At 39.7% G+C, this 21,734-nt stretch overlaps 1 protein-coding gene across 2 annotated transcripts in view; it reads right to left on the bottom strand.

Moving 5' to 3' along the window:
- Positions 1–7,570: 7,570 nt before the first annotated feature.
- serpinh2 (serine (or cysteine) peptidase inhibitor, clade H, member 2) overlaps positions 7,571–21,734 on the bottom strand; it is a 43,794-nt gene continuing 29,630 nt past the window's right edge. For both annotated transcript variants that reach the window (XM_074661982.1, XM_074661985.1), the window contains exon 5: positions 7,571–9,182. In XM_074661982.1, coding sequence (XP_074518083.1) covers positions 8,877–9,182 — 306 coding nt within the window. In that variant the 3' untranslated portion in view covers positions 7,571–8,876. The remainder of the gene's footprint in view (positions 9,183–21,734) is intronic.

Genomic DNA, 21,734 nt, shown 5'->3' with positions numbered 1-21,734 from the left:
AAATAACTCTACAAGCAGTTTATGGACTCCAACATTTCACCACATGCATCTTCAAGGACCTGGACGTATAAAATCAAAGAGCGAATCAGACTTGTACAACTAAAGGCAGCGAGCCTCGCCAGTTTGAGACATCGGTTACTAAAAAATGTTGTGTCTCGTAGCTCAACACCTTTATACTTTTCCAAAGGATTTTTTTGGTCCCTAAATATCTGCTGTCTTTGCATATTTCATCTTAAATGGTAAGCGCAATGTCTGCCTTTAGAAAGCTGAACAGGCGCTGTTATCCTGCTGTTAGCGCCTCCATTAAAGTGTTGTTGTGTGTTGTTGAAGTGTTAACTTGGCCCAAGTATACCACTTATCAATATCTTTTTTTTTTTTTTTTCACTGTTACTACAAATGGTTCGTTTTCTTCACCAGTGGCTCGACATGCATATGGGCCCTGATATCTAAACTCAAAATAAATAAATAAATAAATAAAATTCCAACATTAATTTTGAAGTGTGTAACATATTTGAATTTATTAAAAGGAACCCTGACTGTAAGGACTAATAGGCATAAAAATGCTTAAACGCTTGTCTCAAACAAGAATTTGTTGTTAAAAGACATAAAGAATTGTTTTTTCTTTCAAAAAAAATACAGTTTAAAACACTGTTTCTATCCTACGGGCACAGCCGTTGTTTTATTCTTTGTTGATGACGTAGATTGGTTGCTTGGTGCCGAGCGTCTGGATTTGGCAGTTTATTCACTACTAGTCGCCATAAGTCACTAGGTTTCAGGAGCGAAAAAACTATAATAATGCCACATTGCGCTGCTTTTGGGTGCACTTTTCGGTCGAAAGGAAACGAGGAGACTGATGTTAGTCTGCACAGCTTCCCAAAAGACAAGAAAAAAAGGAAGTTATGGGAAATCGCTTGTGGACGTAAACAACTTCCATTGGACAACATCAAGTCGTCAGTCATCCTCATGTAAAAAACACAACAGCGGAGGATTCCAGTGACTGCAATAATTTTTGATAGCATTAATTTAATCAGTTAGATATTGTTGCCTTGAACGGCTGATGACAGAAAGTGAACCTCCTTACAGCAGACGCTTTCCCTCTACGTTGACAAAGCTACGCAGCAGCCACAAGCACACCAGCGACTGTTTTCAGTATTATCATTTTCACTTTTACGTCTCTCTCGGGTTCAAACTGAAATGGTTGAACAAACGACATGACTTTGCGTCGTGAGGTTAAATCCTATATGAGATTGAGACCGGTGCAACCATATGACGTCACTAGCCAGATGTCATTGTGGCGTAAACAACAATGGCGACCTACAAGTGAAAATATTTTTTCAAATTTTATAGAAACTAAGATATTTTGAGAGATTTTATTATTGTTCTTATGTAGCTAGTAAAAAAACTGATCATTTAGGAAAATGACGTTCTGGTAGCCAGGGTTCCCTTTAATGGATTGTCCCTTGAGATGTAGCATCTTATCTCCAAGGGGCCCCTTAATGAATAATTAATAATGTTAATAATTACAATAGTGTATGAAACCTGCAGAGATGTTCACAAGTCTTTGGTCACAAGTCCAAGTCAAGTCCCAGGTCTTTGTGGGGTGAGACCTGGATAAGTCTCAAGTCTTGGGTCATGAGTCTCAGTCAGATCACAAGTGTCTAGCAAGTCTTATGAGCTTTTGTTGTCTGCTGCTATCCAGTCCAGTCTCTAAATCCTCAGAGTCCCTTTCTACTTTAAGTGGTGTCTGAAAACTTATCTGTTCAGGCAACACTTAGGCTCTTAATTCGACCCTTCTCCTCTTTGTCCTCAGGGGCAGAATGAGTCAGAAGGTCTCGGACCCAGGTCTTAGTCAGTATTCAAAGTCTACGATTTGAATACTGACTATAGTCTACGATTTGGAAGCTTTGTACATCTTAATAACACTGTTTATAGGGCTGTAATGGTCCTATGATCCAATCTACACAATATAAAGACCAAAAAGAATGAAAAAAATCCATTCAGTATATCCGCTGCAAAGCTGCATACTAGTTGACCAATCCGAACCGCGCATGGCATGCTCAGTTCGGATTGGTCCGTGAGTCCATTCAATCCCCTGTCCCCCTCGCTTCTCACCGTCATGCCCATGGTCCCACCTCGTCCTTCCCCACTACCCCTCTCACGTCAGCTAGCTGCTCAGCCACAGAAGCGTCACGGAGCCAGAGAAGACCGAAACCAGGAAGCTGTTACTGTTACCCTCCACAGGGAAGGGAAGAAAACGAAAAAGTTTCAAGGAAAAGGCTGAAGCAAGGAAGAATTATGAGCGATACAGGTGCCAACAGATACTGAATATTATTGGAGAAATGTACAGGGAGGGGTGAGTGAGGTTACATTTTTCAAATGTGTCTCATCAGCCAAACTGGGTTTCAGATCGTAGACCATAGCTTTAGCGCTGATTATTGAATGTTGTTGAACGTTAAACTATGTTGTTGATGCTGATTTTTAACTGTGGTTAGCTGTTGCTTTATTTTTTTAGATGTAAAAAATGGCACCTCTCCTGGCATTTAATGGCAGCACCTTCAGCCAAATAACTTGTAGCACTTTGTCCCACTAACTAGGTTTTCACTTCTGTTTGAATTCTTGCTGTTGTTGTATGTTGCCTTGGACATCTGCTAAAAGAAACCGTAGAACTGTAGAAACCTGGCAACCTAGCGAGGTATACTGTGCATAGAGCTGCCCTCTGCTTCACTAAGAGCTGTTTTTCATTCTGAGTCAGATGAGGTCTGACTTCCTGTGAGCGGATGTGGACATGCATGTGTTTGTGCGTGTTCTGAGCTGAATAAAAAGTGAAGGTGAATCAGCAGGGAGCTGGTGTTGGAATGAGCAGGATTGATGTGCTCACAGCAGCCGGCCTCGGATCCATCATCGGCTCGTCTAAATTGAGCTCCTGGGTTTATTCAGAGCAAAACTATACCTGCAGCACCGTGCCCTTTACAGGACTGTGCTGCTCAGAGGGCCACTGCAGAGAGGTCATTGTAGCGGCTTTATTCACACATGAATGCACAAGTGCACTGTACATGAGCACACACACCATACACACACACACACACACACACACACACACACACACACACACACAGACGCTGTTGCTGAGCAGACCTGTGCAAAGGGCTAAATTAGGGTCAAGGCAGTTGCACTAAAGTGGAGCAGATTCATTATGCTGTGCGTTAGACGGACCAGCTGTGAGTCTAGACGTTGAAGCTCAGCACCATGACATGGCAGATGTTGCACATTTACATGTTTACTTTCAGGAAACAATGTACAGAACCTTGAGTGGCTGCAGCCAAATTTGTCATAAACAAAAAATACAGAAACATTTTTAAAGAGGACAAACAAAGAAGGACCATGTTATACTCATTTATACATATTCTGGTCATTTATCTGTGGAGTGGATGACACATTACGTCTTTGTTGGTAACAAGTGAGGAATGAGCTGAATAGTTTGTATTTGTTTTGCCTTTGTAGTGAAGTCCCTTTTACCAAGCTGCAGGCAAGGATCTGTAGAGGTACGTAGGTCCGTGACATTTTGGGCTCTAATTTCGTAGACCAGGCGCAAGCGCAGGCGCACCTGCCCTGCGCTGGCCTTTGCAGCGCGGACAGGGCGTGACCAGCGCACTTTGCATGTTTCCTGCAGCACCAAGAGAGGCGCAGTCAAGGCGCAAAGGAGCGCAGAGCTGTGCGTCCACGCCTCCCTTCACGCAAATGGCAGAGAGGGAGGAGAAAAGCCATGAGTGGGTTTAACACAGCCGAGCGTTGTTTTCACCAATCAAATGAGCGCCTCTCCTCGCCTTTAATGCGCTGCGGCCGAGGCGCAGCATCTGATTGGTCTGAGTGATCCCCAGCACAGCGGAAGGTATGCTGGAAAGAGTCAGCAGTGGAGACGGTCAGAGCCGCTGTCCCTGCAGCAGGAGAATGAACAGCGGGGCACATCGGGGGGACACGAAGCGCATCACCTTGTGAGCCAGCTCCCAGGACAGATTTAATCTGTTCCTTTGTCATTAATAGGAGTAAAAAATGAAGAGACAGTTACACAGCTGGCTCATCCATTCAGAATTCTTTTGATCCACCTGCACTCCTGGTTTGTCATCGCCAAATAGCAGAACCTTTGGTGATATACTGTATACTCTCACGGGTAAATCCTGAATGACAAACATTTATTTTGTCTCTTTTTTCTTCGTTTTTTCTCTCCCTCTTTTCTTTGAATTAAATGAAATGAGAGAACCAGATATATACTCAGTATCAGATGTTAAGGCTGTTTATTGTTTAATTGTAAGATGTGCATCAAACTTCCAGCTGCCGTCAGGTTAACTTTCCATTATGACAAACGGCTTTAATCTGACATCAGATGTGACGGGACAGTTAATATAGATACAAATGTATATTCTGGTTCAGACGGTAACATTAAATAGTGATTGCTGTGATTGTTTATTGCATTAAAATGTGCCTGACACTCTGGAAACCTGCCTCTGAGGCTTTGATGACATGTGCGCCTGTCACCAAATTACAGCTGCGTGGGGTGCGCTCCGCTTTGCGCCGAGGATAGACCTGGTTGGAGCTGGCGAGCTTTCAGCGCACTTTTTTGGCACGAGATTGTCACTGCGCCAACATAAATCTGCCGACACCTCCCCCTGGTGCGCCGTCAACTCCCACTGGTGCGCTGTCACACCCGTCTCTGCGCAGACGGTCTACCAAATTGGCAGTGCACGGCGGTGCACCGCACGAAACACTTATCACTGCGCAGGGTGCGCCAGGCTTGTGCCCCCTGCGTTGTGCCACGAAATTAGAGCCCTTTGGGTTGATAAGGCAATTTTTTTTAGTAATTATTCAAAATATTTCAATTTTTCCTCATGTTTTTGTCTTAAACACACATCAGTGGATACACAGAGGCCAAAGATGTTATCTCTTTCTGTCAGAAATGAACACATTAAGCAACACAGCAGCTCTCTCAAACTCAAGACAGAGGAAGACCCGCCTCCATCACAGCTCTGCCAATCACGTGGTTGCATATTTCATAACAGCTATGACAGGTTCATGTTCCCCAGAATAGCTTATTCTGAATACTGAATGCACACTGACAATGAGAGAAGAAGTACTGATACGGCAATACATCACAATACTTTGACCTGTGATGAAATATCAATATTTCAACTCTTAAAATCAATATTTTTGTTGAAATAAAAAATCATATTTCAGCTGAGTTTGAAGAACAATACGTCTTCTACACCTCCTATGCATTCAATGGCTCCGAAGAGCTACTTTGCTGTATGTTGCCCATAAACTGTATAAAAAATTTAATCTAAAAGTCTATTCAAAATATTTTGTTCCTAAACTTGATGATGTGGGTTTTGATGCTGTAAACATCATTGTTTTCTCTCTATTCTTGGATAGTTAATTTAAAATTATTTTAAGTTATTTTATAGTGTAGTTGGCTGATAAAATGATAATCATAGTTTTGTGTAACATCAGATTCTTTTATATGTGTAACATTGGTTACACTAAGTGACATTTATCAGTTTCACCAACTGACCATGTGTATCACACAGTAATTTTTTTCAACGTCAGTTAAATGCCACAGTAGTTTAAGTGACAAACTTGATGTTTTCAAGGTAAGTACATGTATGAAACACTGAATCTGACTTTCCTTAATTTAAACACAATAAAATAGAAAAAAATTGTTTTCAATCAAATAGTTAACTGTGTAGAATATCACAATGTATCACAATATTGTGATATTGTGATATGTATCGAATCGTGAGGTTCTTGACAATACTCACCTTTACTAACAAGATACGTTTTTAAGTAGTACTAGGCCCAGCGTAGTGTCACTAGGGATTAGAATTGATAAGATTTTGTCAATACCCATGCCCTGATCCATTCTGCTTATCGATCTGATTCTTTATCGATTCCCTTACCAATTCCTGTTGTGAATTTTCTTGGTAAAAAAAAGTAGCTTCACAGGTTTTCTGTGTCAACAAAATTCAATTGAGTTCATATTGTAAGTGAATAAAATGTAATTGGTCCCTCAGTCTGGATATTTCTGGGCATAATTATACAGAAACAGGAAACATTGCACATGATGTGACGTTGATGTACTGTGTTGTAAGATATTAATAACTCAAGTAGGCCATCTAGTGTCTCAAAGTGGTTGTAGCAATGGTTTAAGTTGTTTGGAAGCTTCCTGTAGTTATGAAGTCAGCCATGAGCCTTTCATTAGCCTGTTAGCTTTTGACATTTGAAATGGTCTGTATTTTTTTTTACAAAGAGTTGATGTGATATGTTTCTGTGATGAAAGTTGAAATTCTATTCTGAAGCTGAAGTTATACTGATGAATGCTAACTGCTAGCATATCAATGCAATTTCCCATATACGTTAGCATCAAGCTAGCACTATTTTGTTATTTTGGTAAATAAGGTGATTTATACTATTGAATGTACTGAATATGAATCTCCTGAGAGAGTAATGTACATTTCTTTGTGAAGTCAGTTCTACAGTAAAACTTCAAGCTAAAAATCCTGAATCAAAGTTTTCTTGGGAAACGTAATCTAACTGCTAAGCTAAGGTAGCTGCAGCAGACTAGTCGACGTAAGGCCCGGCGGCTCCGGCACAACGTAAAGAATTGATAAGGGAATCGTTAAGCACAATGACTAACGAAATCAATGGATTGAAACATTTCTTATCGATTCTCAACATGAACTGGTTTTTGATTCCCATCCCTAAGTGTCACACACACACACACACACACACACGGTCTGGAAAACGTTGAAGACCCCTGGTGGAGGATATAACTACAGTGGGAATCTTTGGGACAAACTTACCTCTCCCAGGTGAAAACAGGAACTGTGTGTTGCCATGGTTTCACAATGGTGTTTTGTGGGAGTGGGATGCCGCTGTGCACCAGCGACTAATGCACCGGCAAAAGGTGAACTTTTTTATGTTTTTGTAGCTAACGCATTCTGTAAAAATGTTATGGATATTCATTTTATTCTTTAGTAAATCATATCACTTTAAACTAATAAATTATCCTTTAGTGTAAATTTAATCTTAATTGTAATTATCCATAGCGTAATACAACAGGTTGTCCTCAATTAATGTATGAAAAGGATTATATTTCTGGCTGTCAGAGCAGCACAATGCCTCTTTTTTTGTTGCAACTTAAAGGGGCTGTGAGTTTAAAAGTGATCTTAAAAAGTCTCCCTTCTAGATATATGCCTGATTATAATCCACACTTTAAAATGAGATTATCAGCGACACTGAAGGTTCTTCCTAAATGCTATTTCTCAGCTTCAGGTTGAGCAGGACCGGATTGATTTATAATCCGATCAAAGTCTCCATGAAAACACCACGCTTTACCTAACTTCAGCACATCGCGTCCAGTAAAAAGTTGTCTTAAATAAAGACAAAAAACAAATCCTCCACAAAAGCATGTTTACGTTTTTATTGAGATTTCACGAAGACATTCAAAGAATAATATTATAAAAGAAAAAAGTGTAAATAATAACAGAATTTTTCTGCAACATGATCTTGATCAGCCCATATCACCCAACTTTTTAAATCATCTCAATATATTAATGTAAGTCAATCAAACAAATGTCATTGTTTTATCCAAAGAGAGCAGAATGCTATACATCCAACTAAAGCAGCCGCCCCCATCATGGTCCTGTAGAACAATCCAGAAGCCTTTCTCATTAGGGATACCACCGGACAGTGGGCATCAGTGCAGACTCACAGGTGGAGGGTTTGTAGCCCACTACCACTCCCAGCTAGTTGGTTTGGAAAGGACTTCATGGAGTAAAACAATAATAACACAAACAATCTCTTGTTTTGGTCTGTATCAGAGCTGTTAGCTAACATATCTGTCATCGTCAGAGTAGTTGAAAAATATTAACAGAAACAAAATATACAAAAGGAAATCAATGCCTCCTCTAAATCCTATAACCACTCTAAAACCAGGTTGATACATTTAAGTCCGACTATTTTAGACATGTTTGTATCCAGTGGCATTACAGTGTCATCGATCCCTGATGGTATTAAGAGATTAGAAGGTTCCCTGCCCTCTCTGTGTTGTTGACAAGCCTTGTGACTCATTATAGCCATTAGCATCGAGCTTGCTCATCAATAAGCACTTGGCTGTTCCATCAGTCTTCTTGAGATGCAGCCCAGGGGACCCGCAATAGGTCTCTGCCAGCTCTGAGAGCAGCCCACACGGACACCCTTGATCTGTTGGGTCACCACACAGAGGCACGGACACGTCCACCTGCCCCGCTGCCCGCTGTTTGACAGAGAGGACTCACCAGTCACAGGAGCCTCTCTTTGTCCAGCTCTTTGTTGGTGCTGCTCTAAGTGTTGTGTCAGTGTAACCACTTCTGCCTGTCAGCGCGTTACTGTTTGCCAGTGCAGTCTTGTTTGTCTGTCTGCTTTGTGTTGACTTGATCATTGAGACCTTGAATCTGTGTGTGTGTGTGTGTGTGTGTGAGTGTGTGGGGAGCACATGTGTGATAAAGAGAAAAGACAGGGAGCTCTACCAAGTTGGTGTTTTTTTCTGTCTGTCAACTTCAGTAATGTCTTACAGTATTTTTATTCAAGTTTGCCATGTAGGTGTTAGTATGTGTGAGTGTGTGAGTGTGTGTGTGACAGTGTAAGTGTCGGGTATGGCAGTGTCAGTGTCAGTCAGTGTGAGAGGATGCAGTGTCAGTGTGTGACAGCCAGCCTAGTCTGATGTGATCGGGTGCCACAGTGAATGACAATGTCTCCTCTTAGAAAGCAGTGTGTTGTCTTAAAGAGGGGGTGTCTGGGAGACAAAGTCAGGACTAGCAGAAGAAAGGAGTTTGTGTCAGGGAGAGTTAGAGTTCATCGTGGAGGGCTTCCCCCTCTGCATGGTCCAGAGCTCCCATCAGCAGCAGGGCTCCAGAGGTGTTGTCCCTGACAAAGAAAATAAAAGGATGATCTGCGTAGAACAGCTTGGGCTTCTCTACGTGTTCCTCCTCCAGCTCTGCACCTCCTCTTCCAGCTTCAGCGGTCAGCTCCAGAGAAGCCCAATGCAGGACACCACCAAGATACAGCTTCTCCTTCTTCTTCTCTGACACCCCGGAGAAATCAGCTACTTTCTGGTCCCAGGCGTCGGTCAAGCCCATGGCAGATAACCGTGTCTGGAATCAGAAAGCACAGAACAGTGGAGTTAAACCACCGAGAGGACATTTTCAACTCTGCACCTTCAAAACCTTCGCCCTTTTTCCACAAGGTGCTCCGGTATGGATCAGTACAGTACATCACTAAAGCCTGGTCCTGTTTGTTTTTCCACAGTAATGCTCCTCTATTAATCTAATTGTAATTGTGATTTGAGAAAGTGCAATTATGTTATCGCACAAGAGACTGCAATTTGCAATTTAAATTGCTAAATGTGCCCCTGTTTAGGGATGGGTACTGAATTAGGTACTTTTATAGGTACCGACCAAAATCAGTCCACAGTATTAAGCATAGGGCTGCAACTAACGATTAATCTTAATGTCGACTGATCTATTGGTTATTTTTTGATTTGTTGTTAATCAGGATTATTTTGTGTTTCAACCTATAATTAAAATGTGCAGACCTTTAAAATTCAACCTGTGTTGCACTTTCACTGCTTTTACTCAGAGTTAGGTTCTCACCTCTGATTGGTCAGCCCTGTGTCATGTTTGTTTGTCTTTATTTTATGCATAATGACATAAAAGTATAAGTGCAATATATATAAAAAACAACAACAACAACAACAAAAAACAAAATAAATCTCAAAATGAATGAAGCTGCTTCCACTTCACTCATGCGCACTCCGCCCCTCCTCCTCCTTGCTAGGTGTTACGGATGCAGTGTGAGCATGCCTGAGCTCCATTGGATAAATGTCCCCTCTTTTACAAAGTTAGGGGAGTTTTGACTCTAGATTGTGACTCAAATCCTGAAAAACTGCAAAGGAGACTCACTAAATCACGTTATCAGGTGCTAAACTCCGGGAGCTGTCAGGCTGTCCAACCCGGAGATGCAGAGCCCCCGTCAGCGTGCAGCGCCATCTGGGCGCGGAGATTTTTCTTCATCAATATACCTCGTGTATGAACTTAGTGATGTTTTCCCATAAAAGTATCTGTTAACTTAGCGCCTCATGCAGTGAAGTTACAGATGAGCATTACCTCCTGGTATTTGGTTTCACCATATGACAACAACAATAAAAACAACGCATTGACTATAAACATTACATCCATTAATTTTTTTATAGTCGATTATGTCGACTAATCCTTGCAGCTCTAATTGAGCACCAATGCATGTAAAATCAAACAGTACCATGTCTAGGTACCTAAATGCATCCTTTTAACTGTGAGGGAGTGGAAGAGTAGGCCATTGTCCATGCTGGACATGAAAACAGCAGTACAATTTTGTTTATGGAGAAATAAATATGTTAAATTGAGAAAATGTTGGAATGTTATGATTCACCAAATTAATATTTATTACCAGAAAGACACACAAAAGTACAGAGAATTGGTACTGTTTAGTACTGATACCCATTGCCAAGCTCTGGGCATCTGTACCGTACCATTCAAATGTAAAGATGCCCACCCCTATATGTGTGTGTACGTTCCTGTAACACTTTGCCTGATGCTGTGTGCAGCGTGGCTATGACCATGAAAGTAAACCAACGTAACAACAGAAACCTAAATGTCATAAAAATATTCTTGTGCATTTTTGACACCCAGCACCGTGATAGACACGTGTTCCTTATGGTCCATAACAACAGCATAAAGAGTTTTATATAAACCTGACCTCTTGTTAGTAAACATTCAAACACCTATCCTTCAATACTCTGTTCTCTAACTGGTACTTTTAAGGAGTCTGCTCAAGATCTTTTACTAAAACATTTACGAAGCTGGGACCCTATTTGGTTCACCTGCAGATTATTAGTGACATGATTGACACATGCAGAAAACTTGCTCCAGAAGTTTCAAAAGTACAACTCTAAACATTTTTGGATTTAGATAATAATGAAATACAGATCAGTTTTTCTCAGAACACCTCACTCTAGTGAAGAAAATCCCCACTATTTATGGATGGATTATAATTTGTGAAAATAGACTGCAAAAAGGGAGAAGGGAGGCAGGACGCTGATCGACCAGAGTGACGCACTCCATAAACACTGCAAAAATTTAAATCTAATTAACAGTTTTTGTCTTATTTCTAGTAATTTTTTTCTTATTAAACTGAATATGATTTAAACTCACTTGACAAGTATGAGGTCTAAATTGCTTGTAACAGGTATGAACATCTGCTAGTGGGGTAAGAAAAATTTAAGACATTATTTCTAATTTCAAGAAACCTTTACAAGCACATTTTTCTTATCCAGCTAACAGATATTTTTAATTGGAACAAGCAATTCAGACCTAATTAATGTCTTTTAATAACTAGAAATACAACATGTTTCTGTACTGGTCAGGTAAATGTGGCTCGTGTCAAGTGTAAAATTACATTTTTTTTTTTAAACTGAAAATAATACAAAAACACCCGATTAGATATCAGTTTTTTGCGGCAAACAAAATTGTTCAGCATGAATTTCTAAGTCTGCTGATGAGCACAACGTAATATACCTGCGGCAAAGTATGCACCAAAAAGCAGGGGCGTGTCCACACCTTTAGACTGGGGTGCCCCAACTAGGGTACTGACTTATGCTGGGAGACATGAATTTTGTTGGCCTACACTAGAACAATAGCATTTTTTTTCTCATATGTTTGTATTAAAAATTACAGGATTAGCAGGCTTCAACAAAAAGTAAAACAAAAAAAAAAAAAAAAAAAAAACTAGACCAAAACAAGGAGATTAAAAAAAAAAAAATATATATATATATATATATATATATATATATATATATATATATATATATATATATATATATATATATATAACTGAAATCAGCACAGTACAAGTTTTCTTTAGTTGTACTTTTAATTTCAAAATATGAAAAATTATTAATGTTATTTTTTGTTTGTGATTGAAAATTACATATTTCATAACTAGCAATAATACCTGCATTGCTCCTTTACAGCGAAGCATGTAGCCTAATATTATTATTCATTATAATCGTAAATAGCAATCGCACCATTTTGCCAAATTCTGCAGCTCTGTCCACCATCGTGGTAGGCGGTGTGTTAGCCAGGTGCTGATAGCCGCGTCAGTTTTGTAAATCTGTGACGCCATTGCAGCATCAGTTACCCAATAGAGTGATGCCATAGCAGCAGGACACAGTGTACCCTGCTAATAAATCCAACGAAGAAGAAAAACACGACGTAGTAAACAAAGAGTAACGATGGAAGACATTCAGCAATTTGTCTTCTTTGTGATTGTCATGAGGCTCTTTGTTACAAAGGACAATTAACTTTTGTTTCAGAGAAGTCTGTGTGCCTCCAGGAGAAATGCAGCAGCCGCTGTCACACAGGAAGTGACCATTCTTTCCACCAATCAACAGACTGCAGTGTTTTCAGCTCCACCTTCTGGGGTTTAGTCAACAAAATGTGCCATACCTAGACGAACTGACCTGAAGTGCTTGGTGGAAACGGGGCTGTAGAGACATCCTGTGTGAGAGTGTGTGAACAAGGAGCTTCCAGGACACTGATCAATTATGCACACAGGACGACCAAACAACAAGTAGGAGGCACGTTTTAAAATTTCATGATGCTGTGACCTTCAGAGGTTGGGGACATTCACCACCCATTCAAACATGACGAACAATGAATATGTCCTCCAGAGCAGCCATTGTGAAACTTCTCTCCAGGACTCCTTCACAACCATGTTTATTTACCATACAGCCCTAAAAAGTGAAGATGGAGAAGAGGCTGACAGCCGCCCTTGTTGTAAGCTGGCAGAACAAAGTGGGCGACAGGCAGAGAGGATTCAGAAGGAGGAAGCAGAGGATGAATAATTTACGAGTGATGCCCCGTGACCTCAGCACCTCCTTTGTTTTGCCTCTGATATGAATTCCACAGAAAGTCGTCGGCATGACAGGTAGTTTATCCTCCAATGGCAGTGGGCCACTCACAGTGACAGGCTTCTGCAGGGGCCAGATGAGAGCATGTGTGGGTGTGAGTGTGTGACTGTGTGAACTTGCATGTGGATGTGCAGGAGGCTTGAAGAGAAGTTGCAGAGGGAGATGAGCGGGTGGAGATGTAGTTTTCAGTATTTGTTTTTAAACCTCAGCTGATTAAACTCCTAAATGGAAATATCTCCTCCTGGCTGAATTCTGTTTTTCTGACAAAATCATTTGGAAAGGTTGTTGCATAAATGGAAATGCTCTGTGGATGCTGTTTGGCTGGCTTTGGATGTTGTGTTTTTTCCATAACCACATGGTTAGAGCTCTGCTGAGTTCACAAAACCACACAATAATGGACAATTGTTCTGATCCATGAAGTATTTCTGCTTTCCTACTTAAAAACTGGGACGTAGGGGTGAGCAATATGACCTTAAAATCTATATCTTGGTATTTCTCCTTTGTATTGCGATAACGTTATCATATCCAACATGACATAAGGGAAGTCTTTTCAAAACCTGATTCTAGCACAATGCTTGTTCCCCCTTTCTCAACAGTAGATGTCCACAATTTAGAGCAGGCTGGCAATTCATGCCTAAACTCCGTCACAGCTTTGCTAAACTCAGATTTTCCGTTGGCACCTGTTTTATTGATAACGAAAATAATGGAGGAATTTATTGTTTTTGATGTGACAAGGCTATGAAGCTGGTTAGACCTTAGAAATCTATTTCTTTAGCTGCACCAAATGGGTTCAAAGCGTGTGAAAAATGTAGCGGCCTAAAGCCCACAAACTACAATGTTCGGTTTGCTTCCTCTCTTAGCGCTGTTTCGCTTTCTGCATGCCGGTAAATATTTTCTTCCTCTAGTAGGAAAACATCACTGACTCAGTGCTACTGGCCTTAAAGGTGTATGTGCATTTATTTTCAGAATGGCTGTGGCAAAAAAGTGACCTCTCACAACGTCAGAAAAAATAAATTTCCCACATAGCCTAACCGAAGGGTCTTCGGCTCTGGAGCCTCATGCAGCTCTTTGACTCCTTGTAGCTTTAAAGAAATATCACTGAAATAAAGAAGTTTTATTTTTCTTATAGAGGATATTGATGATTAAAGAAATTAACACTAAATAAAATCATGCATTAAAATTTTGTTGTACTAAATCTTCATCCCATCTGTCAATAAAGGCTGCCACAGCTCTACTTCCCCTCCTACAACATCAACAGCCCACCAACTTTCCATGCACCTGTGGCTAACCTCAAGTTTCACAGCCCTGGGAAGATAACTACATCTACAAAAAGACTAATCTGGAAGAAAATACAGATTTTAATTCTGTGTGGATGAATACATTGAACTGACAATGTGCTGACATAATGTTTGATATTAGTACATGACAAAAGGTAAGGGTAGAAGCAAAGTTATCAACATACGTTATGAAATTCATGTTTTTTTTTTTTTTTTTCAAAATTTTGATACTTTTTAAATTGATGAAATTTCTGCAGTTTTGGGGAAATTTTAAGAAAATTTTTAAGGACTTCAATTTTGTATTTAATTTCTTTTTCTTTTCTTTCTTTTTTTTTTAACAGTTTTGCAGCATTAAGTTTCATAAATTTTTGAAATTGATGAAATTTCTGCAATTTTGGGGAAAATTTTAGGACATTTTTAAGGATTTAAATTTTGTATTTAATTCCATTTTTTTTTTTTTTTACAGTTTTGCAGCATTAAGTTTCATAAATTTTTGAAATTGATGAAATTTCTGCAATTTTGGGGAAAATTTTAGGACATTTTTAAGGATTTAAATTTTGTATTTAATTCCATTTTTTTTTTTTTTTTTTTTTACAGTTTTGCAGCATTTAGGTTTCATAAATTTTTGAAATTGATAAAATTTCTGCAATTTTGGGGAAAATTTTAGGAAAATTTTAAGGACTTAAATTTTGTATTTAATTCCATTTTTTTTTACAGTTTTGCAGCATTTAGGTTTCATAAATTTTTGTTTTTTTTTGCCATTTTTTTTGCATTTTTTTTGCATTTTTTAAATTTTGAAATATTTTTTGCATTTTTTAAATGTTTATTTTTTTTTTTTCAATTTCTTTAATTTTCAGTGTTTTTTTTTTTAATTTAATTTAGGCAAATTAATTAAAAATACCATAAAACGCATTATGTCCAGTTGCTTGAATTAAAAAAAAAAAAGTTTCTATAATGATTCACTAAATCTTAAATATGTATAGAATTGTATACACTTTATAGTCTTTTTTGTAAAGATAAAGCAGATTGTGTGGCCCTGGTCTGACTTTAATCCAGGTGAGCTGAGCCAAATGCCTCCTATGAAAGTGAAGGTTGCAGAGCCCTGGCCTAACCACTACTTACTTACGTAATTACAACGGTTGTTACGCAAATTCTATATATACTGGTGACGGTACCAAAACCGGTATACCACCCACCCCTACTGGGATGTGCATTAAAGTGGAGGTTAAACTGGATCATGTCAGCTTATGCCAAAAGATAAAGTGAGTAGATGTCTGTACAGGTGTAGGCACATGTCATTCCCATTCTGTTGATTTCGTGCAAAGCTCTCATGCACACAGACACACACCCGCACACACACCACCTTCTGCTCTAATGCACTTTTATTGTCCTCATCCATTATTCCTCCTCTGTTCCTCCCTTCTTCCGCCCGCTACCACTACATCACTGTCTTCCTCTGCTGCTCTGCCCGTTGCCTGGCATCCCCATTCCTCATCTGCCCCACGTGCCTCTATTTTATCCCACTCCGTCTCTCCCTCTTTGCTCCTAACTCAGTCTTTTTCCCTCCTTGCCTCATCCTTTATGTCTCTGACAGGCCAGTTCGCCCCCACATACAGCGCTCCCTCTCAACTTCTCAATCTCCATCGGCAATCATTTGGAGGTTTTTTCTTTTTTTTTCCTCCTTATCTAACAAGGAAACAGAAACAGGCTTGGGTGGCAGATTCCCTGAAATTGCCGAAGACAAATGTGTGTGAAGAAAAGCAGCTGGTTCCTGTCTCTCCGTCTCAGTGATATCCATCCTTTCTCTCTGTTCTCTTCTCATCTTTGAGGCGTTCCTTCACTTGCTCTACTGTAATGTGGGGCCCTCCTCTATGACACCCTCACTTTGCTTGTCAACAAAGAATGTGCTGCCCTCACAGTGTGTCATCTTACAGCCAGTAAATATCCAGGAGCCTCAAAAAAAAAAATGATTTTCCTGTTTTTCCTTGACTCTTGACTGAAGTTTGTAAAACTCAAACAATATAGAGAAAAAAAACAGAGCAGTATACAAGCTCTGACTCAGTCATACCAACACGGGGCTCTACGACCAACTCTCTCAGTTGGACACACCAGCACATGATTTAGTCTCACCCTTTATTTTTGGGGAGGGGGTGTATTGTAACTCTAGTTATGATATCTGCTACTTATCTTCATATAAATAGTTTTTCTTTTATACAACTTTAAAAGAAGACAAGAAAAATGCTTTTAAAGAAGAGAAATGACATTTCCTTGCAGCGAATGTACTGAAATGCCAAAGCTGAAGAATGACAATGTGAAATCAATTTGCTAGAAGTGGTGAAAAAGAGCTGGGAATGTGAAATGAAGAAAAGAATAAGCAGAAAAATACTAAAAGTAGTAGGAATAGAGGTTTAAGAAGTAGAAGAAGTAAAAGTAGTTGAAGTAGTATTTGTTATATAACATGAAAAGTTGTATTTGGAGTGAGAAGAGTTAGCTAAAGTTGAAGTTATGGTTCACTAACTTAAAAGTAAGTTACTTATGTAAGTTAAGTAACTTATGTTGAAATGCTGAATCAGCATTTCAACTTTATAAAAGAAAAGATTAAAAACAGACATGCACATGCTAACATGTCATTATAGCTAACAAAAACATTTTGTTGTTGAAACAAAAATAAAAACGAGGCTTTAAATAAAACAATCACTAACTAAAATTCTAACGTGAGTTTACAAAACTAACTGAAATAAACTAAAATAAATTAAAATAAGAGAGAAAGAAAATGTTTTAGTTTTCTTCTTTGTCAAGCTGTCTTGTACATAAACTTATTATTTTAAACAAACAAACCAATCAGGAGTGTGTACAGGCTGCCAACACAGTCATGCAGGTTTGCATGTGTTACTAGTTTAGGATTTACATTTTTTTCTAAGGTAAGCGAAAAACAGCCCTCTGCTGTTCAAACAGGGCATTGCTATTTATTTATTTTTTTTTAATCTTAGCCAATTTAAAATGGCACACATTTGTATAAATTTTTTTACTGTCTCGTGATGTATCCTTACATCCCTAGATAAAATATTTAGCCACGCTTAGAAAGAAATTTTAGCTTAGAAATAAAATTTTGGGGAAAAAAACAAACACAAAAAGCAACCTTGTGTAAAAATTAAACATTTTTTTATTCCATGTAGGGCTGCAAGGATTAGTTGACATAATCGACTACGTCGACGATAAATTAATCGACGCAAATTTTAATAGTCGACGCGTCGTATTATTGTTTTTATTGTCGTTGTCACATGGTGAAATCAAATACCAGGGGGTAATACTCATTTGTAACTTCAGTTCACAGCATGAGGTGCTGTGTTATTGGATACTTTTATGGGGAAAGATCACTAAGTTCATACGTGAGGAATATTGACGAGGAAAAATCTCCAATCCCAGAGAGCGCTGTGCGCTGACGGAGGCTGTGACGGAGCCTGACAGCTCCCGGAGTTTAGCGTCTGATAACGTGATTTAGAGAGTCTCCTTCACTCTCTGTTACAGTTTTTCAGGATCTGAGTTGGACATTTTTCCGATGGAGCTCTCACTCTCAAGCTCACACTGCAGCGGTAACACTAAGCAGGGAGGAGGAGGGGGGGAATGGGCATGAGCGAAGTGGAAGTAGCGCATGTAGAGAAACTAAACTAAACGCGTTGTTATGGAGAGCTGGTAGAGAGTCAGACGGGATCATACAGAGAGCAAAGCCCCAATAAACAAATAAACATTAGAAAACAAGCCTAAAGTTACTAATGAGCGGTCTGTCCAACACTGAACAACAACTTCATTTCCCTGTTACCTGCTTCATTCAGTTTGAGATTTAGCCTTTTTATTTTTTTTGTATAGTACTTGTATTTTTTATGTCATCATGAATGAAATAAAGACAAACAAACAAACAAACATGACACAGGGCTGACCAATCAGAGGAGAGAACCTAACTCTGGGTAAATGCAGTGAAAATGCAACACACAGGTTGAATTATAAAGGTCTGCACATTTTAAAGGCCAAATTAGGTTGAATCTCAAAATAATCGTGATTAATCGACTAATCCAAAAAATAATCGATAGATTAGTCGACATTAAGATTAATCGTTAGTTGCAGCCCTAATTCCATGCGTCACAGGAATTGGAGAAAACAATAAAGCACCTGTTATTTTTATCATTTCATGCTGAAACATTATTTAAAATTTATATTGCATGCCAGGAAAAAAAAAGGCCGGGGGTGTCAGAGAGCCGACAGAGGCCTCATGCACCACAGAGGTGTTGCAATGCATTATATCAGAAGAAAAGAAAAACCTCTGGGAGGTGCTCTTTGGCTGCCCTTTCTCTCTGTAGCACCACATGAATCTTGGATGGAACTGCACTGGGCAGACTGCTGATGCCTCACACACAACATCAGCAGGCTATTTGTCTGCAAGTGAGAGCCACAGGCGTTGTCAGCTGGTGGTTTCCTCTCTTTCTCTGCGTAGGGCGTACTTGGTCTACATCAGTGCATTCTGCCCAAGCCTGGGGTAGCATGGCATGACCCCTCAGGCATGCAACGCTCCACATCACATTATTTCAGCTCACTGGTTGAGCCCGCTAAGTGACTTGTTGGGAGTACCTGAGGGGGTTTTAAAGGGACGGGTTGTGGCAGTCAGGACATGTTACAGCTCTATGTGTGAGGAGTTACAATGGGTGACGCTAAAAGAAAAGGCAGCCTCTGTAACGACTATGGATCAAATATGGAGACAATCACAAAAAAGCCTGTTGTTGCAAAGACCAGCACTTCATCTGAGAAAGTGCTGACAATTACCAGCTATTGAAAGACTAAACAACACATAACTATCCCCCCAAACACACAGACACGTGTCTCACATCCTACAAGGAGCGCATGCCAAACGACTGAGCAGAGATCTTTTATTACCACGCTACTATAAAACCTCATGAAACACTCTGTACGGCAATTTGTAGCACTGAATGTCCTCGTGTAACTTTTTCTAAAATTGCTTTCATTGATTTATGCGATGCTTTATGGCTGTAGATTGCAGTTGCATTTATTGCTTTCGGAAATGCTGCAAAGTCAAAATTAACGTCCCCAAAGGTACAATTAAGTAAATTATTTTCTCTGTTATCTGGTGAAAACAACAACAAAAAAGTCCAGTGCAAAAAAAACACACGTTCCTGGATGGATGGATCTGGATGGGACTGATTTTAAACATCCATCACTTGATAAAGTTTTAAATTTGTGAAGGATATTGACCTCCTAAAAGTCTGCATGTGGGGACAGTCTGTGTCCCTTTTAAAGCTTGTGATCTGAATTACTGCATGGCCCATTACTCCTATTGTTAATCGAAGTCCTATGACTCACTTGATTCCTGAAATGTGGGGAGCTGCTTTTTCCTATTTTACTTAAAGGCCAGCTGCTGTTAGTGTTGAACAATTACTGCCCAAGACGGAAACTCTTAGTCCCAGCTAAGCTCTTTGAGAGCCATGTGGTTTAACAGCAGTGTTACCACAGACTCAAAATGATCCAAATTATTGTACATCCATCATAACCAAAATAAAAAGCTTATTGTTTTGCAATTTTCTGTGTTTAATAGTGTCTAACCAACACACACGGCTTTGCAGTTTCAGTACAAAATGGTCAGACTACTCTTCTTCTTACAATGTTTCCCTTACCATTATATAGGGGGGCAGCCTACCCCTCCTGGAGGTCAGCGTCAGATCACAGCAGAAGTGATTTAGAGTTCCTTCTCTCATAAATCAGATCTACATCTTGTTTTTTTTAATCCAACAGACAAAATAGCCTTATGTTATTTATCTGATTTACATGATGGGATGCTGTACACTGCTGGGTTCACATTTCTCCTCGCAGAACTTCAACTTGCCTGAAAGAGCATGTGATCTTTAGCACAGGGTGAAGTTCTGATCCAACCATTGACTGTATATAGAGTGGTCAGTGTGGCTACGCTATTTATCATTCTACGGTTATGAAGCCAAAATACTGCCGTCTCAGGCGCCACCATTGTAGCAGTTTGGAGCCAGATTCTGCGCAGTAAAGACGATGAGGGATTCTGGGAGAATCTAAGTGGAGCTGGGTGACAAAAATAATAATTGATTTTTTTTTTTCCGAGAGTCTAATCACTTCCTGACTCTACCTCCTGACATATTTTACGATCCCCGAAAAAAATACAGGAGAACGGCAGCTGTCAGTCATCGTTAAACGTTACATAAAGCCTTATTTTAACCTCATATAACTAATGAAAATGAAACTTTTCAGAAACAAGATAACTTGAATACAAGACAGCCAACTATCTTCAAATCACCACAACAATCGGACGTGAGAAACATTTCTACGAGGTGTAATAATTTTTTAAAGTTTGACCACAGCCCATCTGGAATGGCTGGAAAGCCATATTTTTAAACCTATACTGCAGCCAGTCACCAGGGGGAGCAGTTTTTGTGGAGACCTCACTTCAAGCCTAGAAAGTGGACGTCCATTTTTTTTTCTTACAGTCTATGGATCCAACGTGTTCACAGACACACAAACACGGCGACAACGTCACCGCCCCCCCAAGGCTGTTAATCTAGGGGAAACATTTTCTTATGCTATTTAACCAATGCAACAGGCTTAAGTAAACAGAGAGAATACAGTTTAGGCTATAAGAGATCTAAAATCTGACTTCCCAGAGACTGCATAGCTGAACAATGCGTTGTACTTAAAGCCATCAAGAATCGATTATCAGTGCCGGTATTCAGCATTTTAAGACACAACAGCTGATAAGAAATCAATTTACAACTGGCTCTGATGTAGCTGGCCACAATCTGCAGTCACTTCTCAGTCCCCAGCACTGTCCCACCCACAGTACCATCTGATTGGTTACAGGCAGAGCCATGGCTCAGGTAACAGCCAATCAGCTGTGAAAGCTGTGCACATGCAGTGATCTCTCTCTCACACACACAACAAAGATGAAAAACGTTTTTTCCAAGTGGAGAAACTCTGGATAGCAGATATATGTTTTGATGGTAAGTGAAAGCAGCAGACTCTCCCGGAATTGTAATTAACATCCCAGCCCTCTACAACTCACAACAAACGTTACTGTAAGCCCAATAATATCATGTTAACATAAGCAACACCTCTGCTCACTGGCAGTTCCTCCAGAAGTGTCCGTTGATCACATGAATTAAGGTTGCTGATAACACAGATATGGAAATAGTCATAGTAGAAGTATGTGTGTGTGAGAGAGTAGAAACCTTGTGAACTCTATTCTCCTCTCCCTGAACGTAAGTGCTCAGCTCGGCAGATCACTGAACGGTTCGTAGGGAAATAAGAGATGGTTGTTGTTGGTTTGGTCATTTATTTAGACCAGGGGTCTGCAACATGTGGTTCTGGAGCCTCATGCGGCTCTCTGACTCCTTTGC

Source organism: Halichoeres trimaculatus, unplaced genomic scaffold (assembly GCF_033239565.1).
Source record: "Halichoeres trimaculatus isolate MK-OKI-2021-1 unplaced genomic scaffold, fHalTri1.1 fHalTri1_scaffold_22, whole genome shotgun sequence".
In the NCBI taxonomy this organism is placed as follows: Eukaryota; Metazoa; Chordata; class Actinopteri; order Labriformes; family Labridae; genus Halichoeres; species Halichoeres trimaculatus.
Note: the sequence above shows the minus strand (reverse complement) of the source record. Positions and strands in the feature narration are given on the sequence as shown.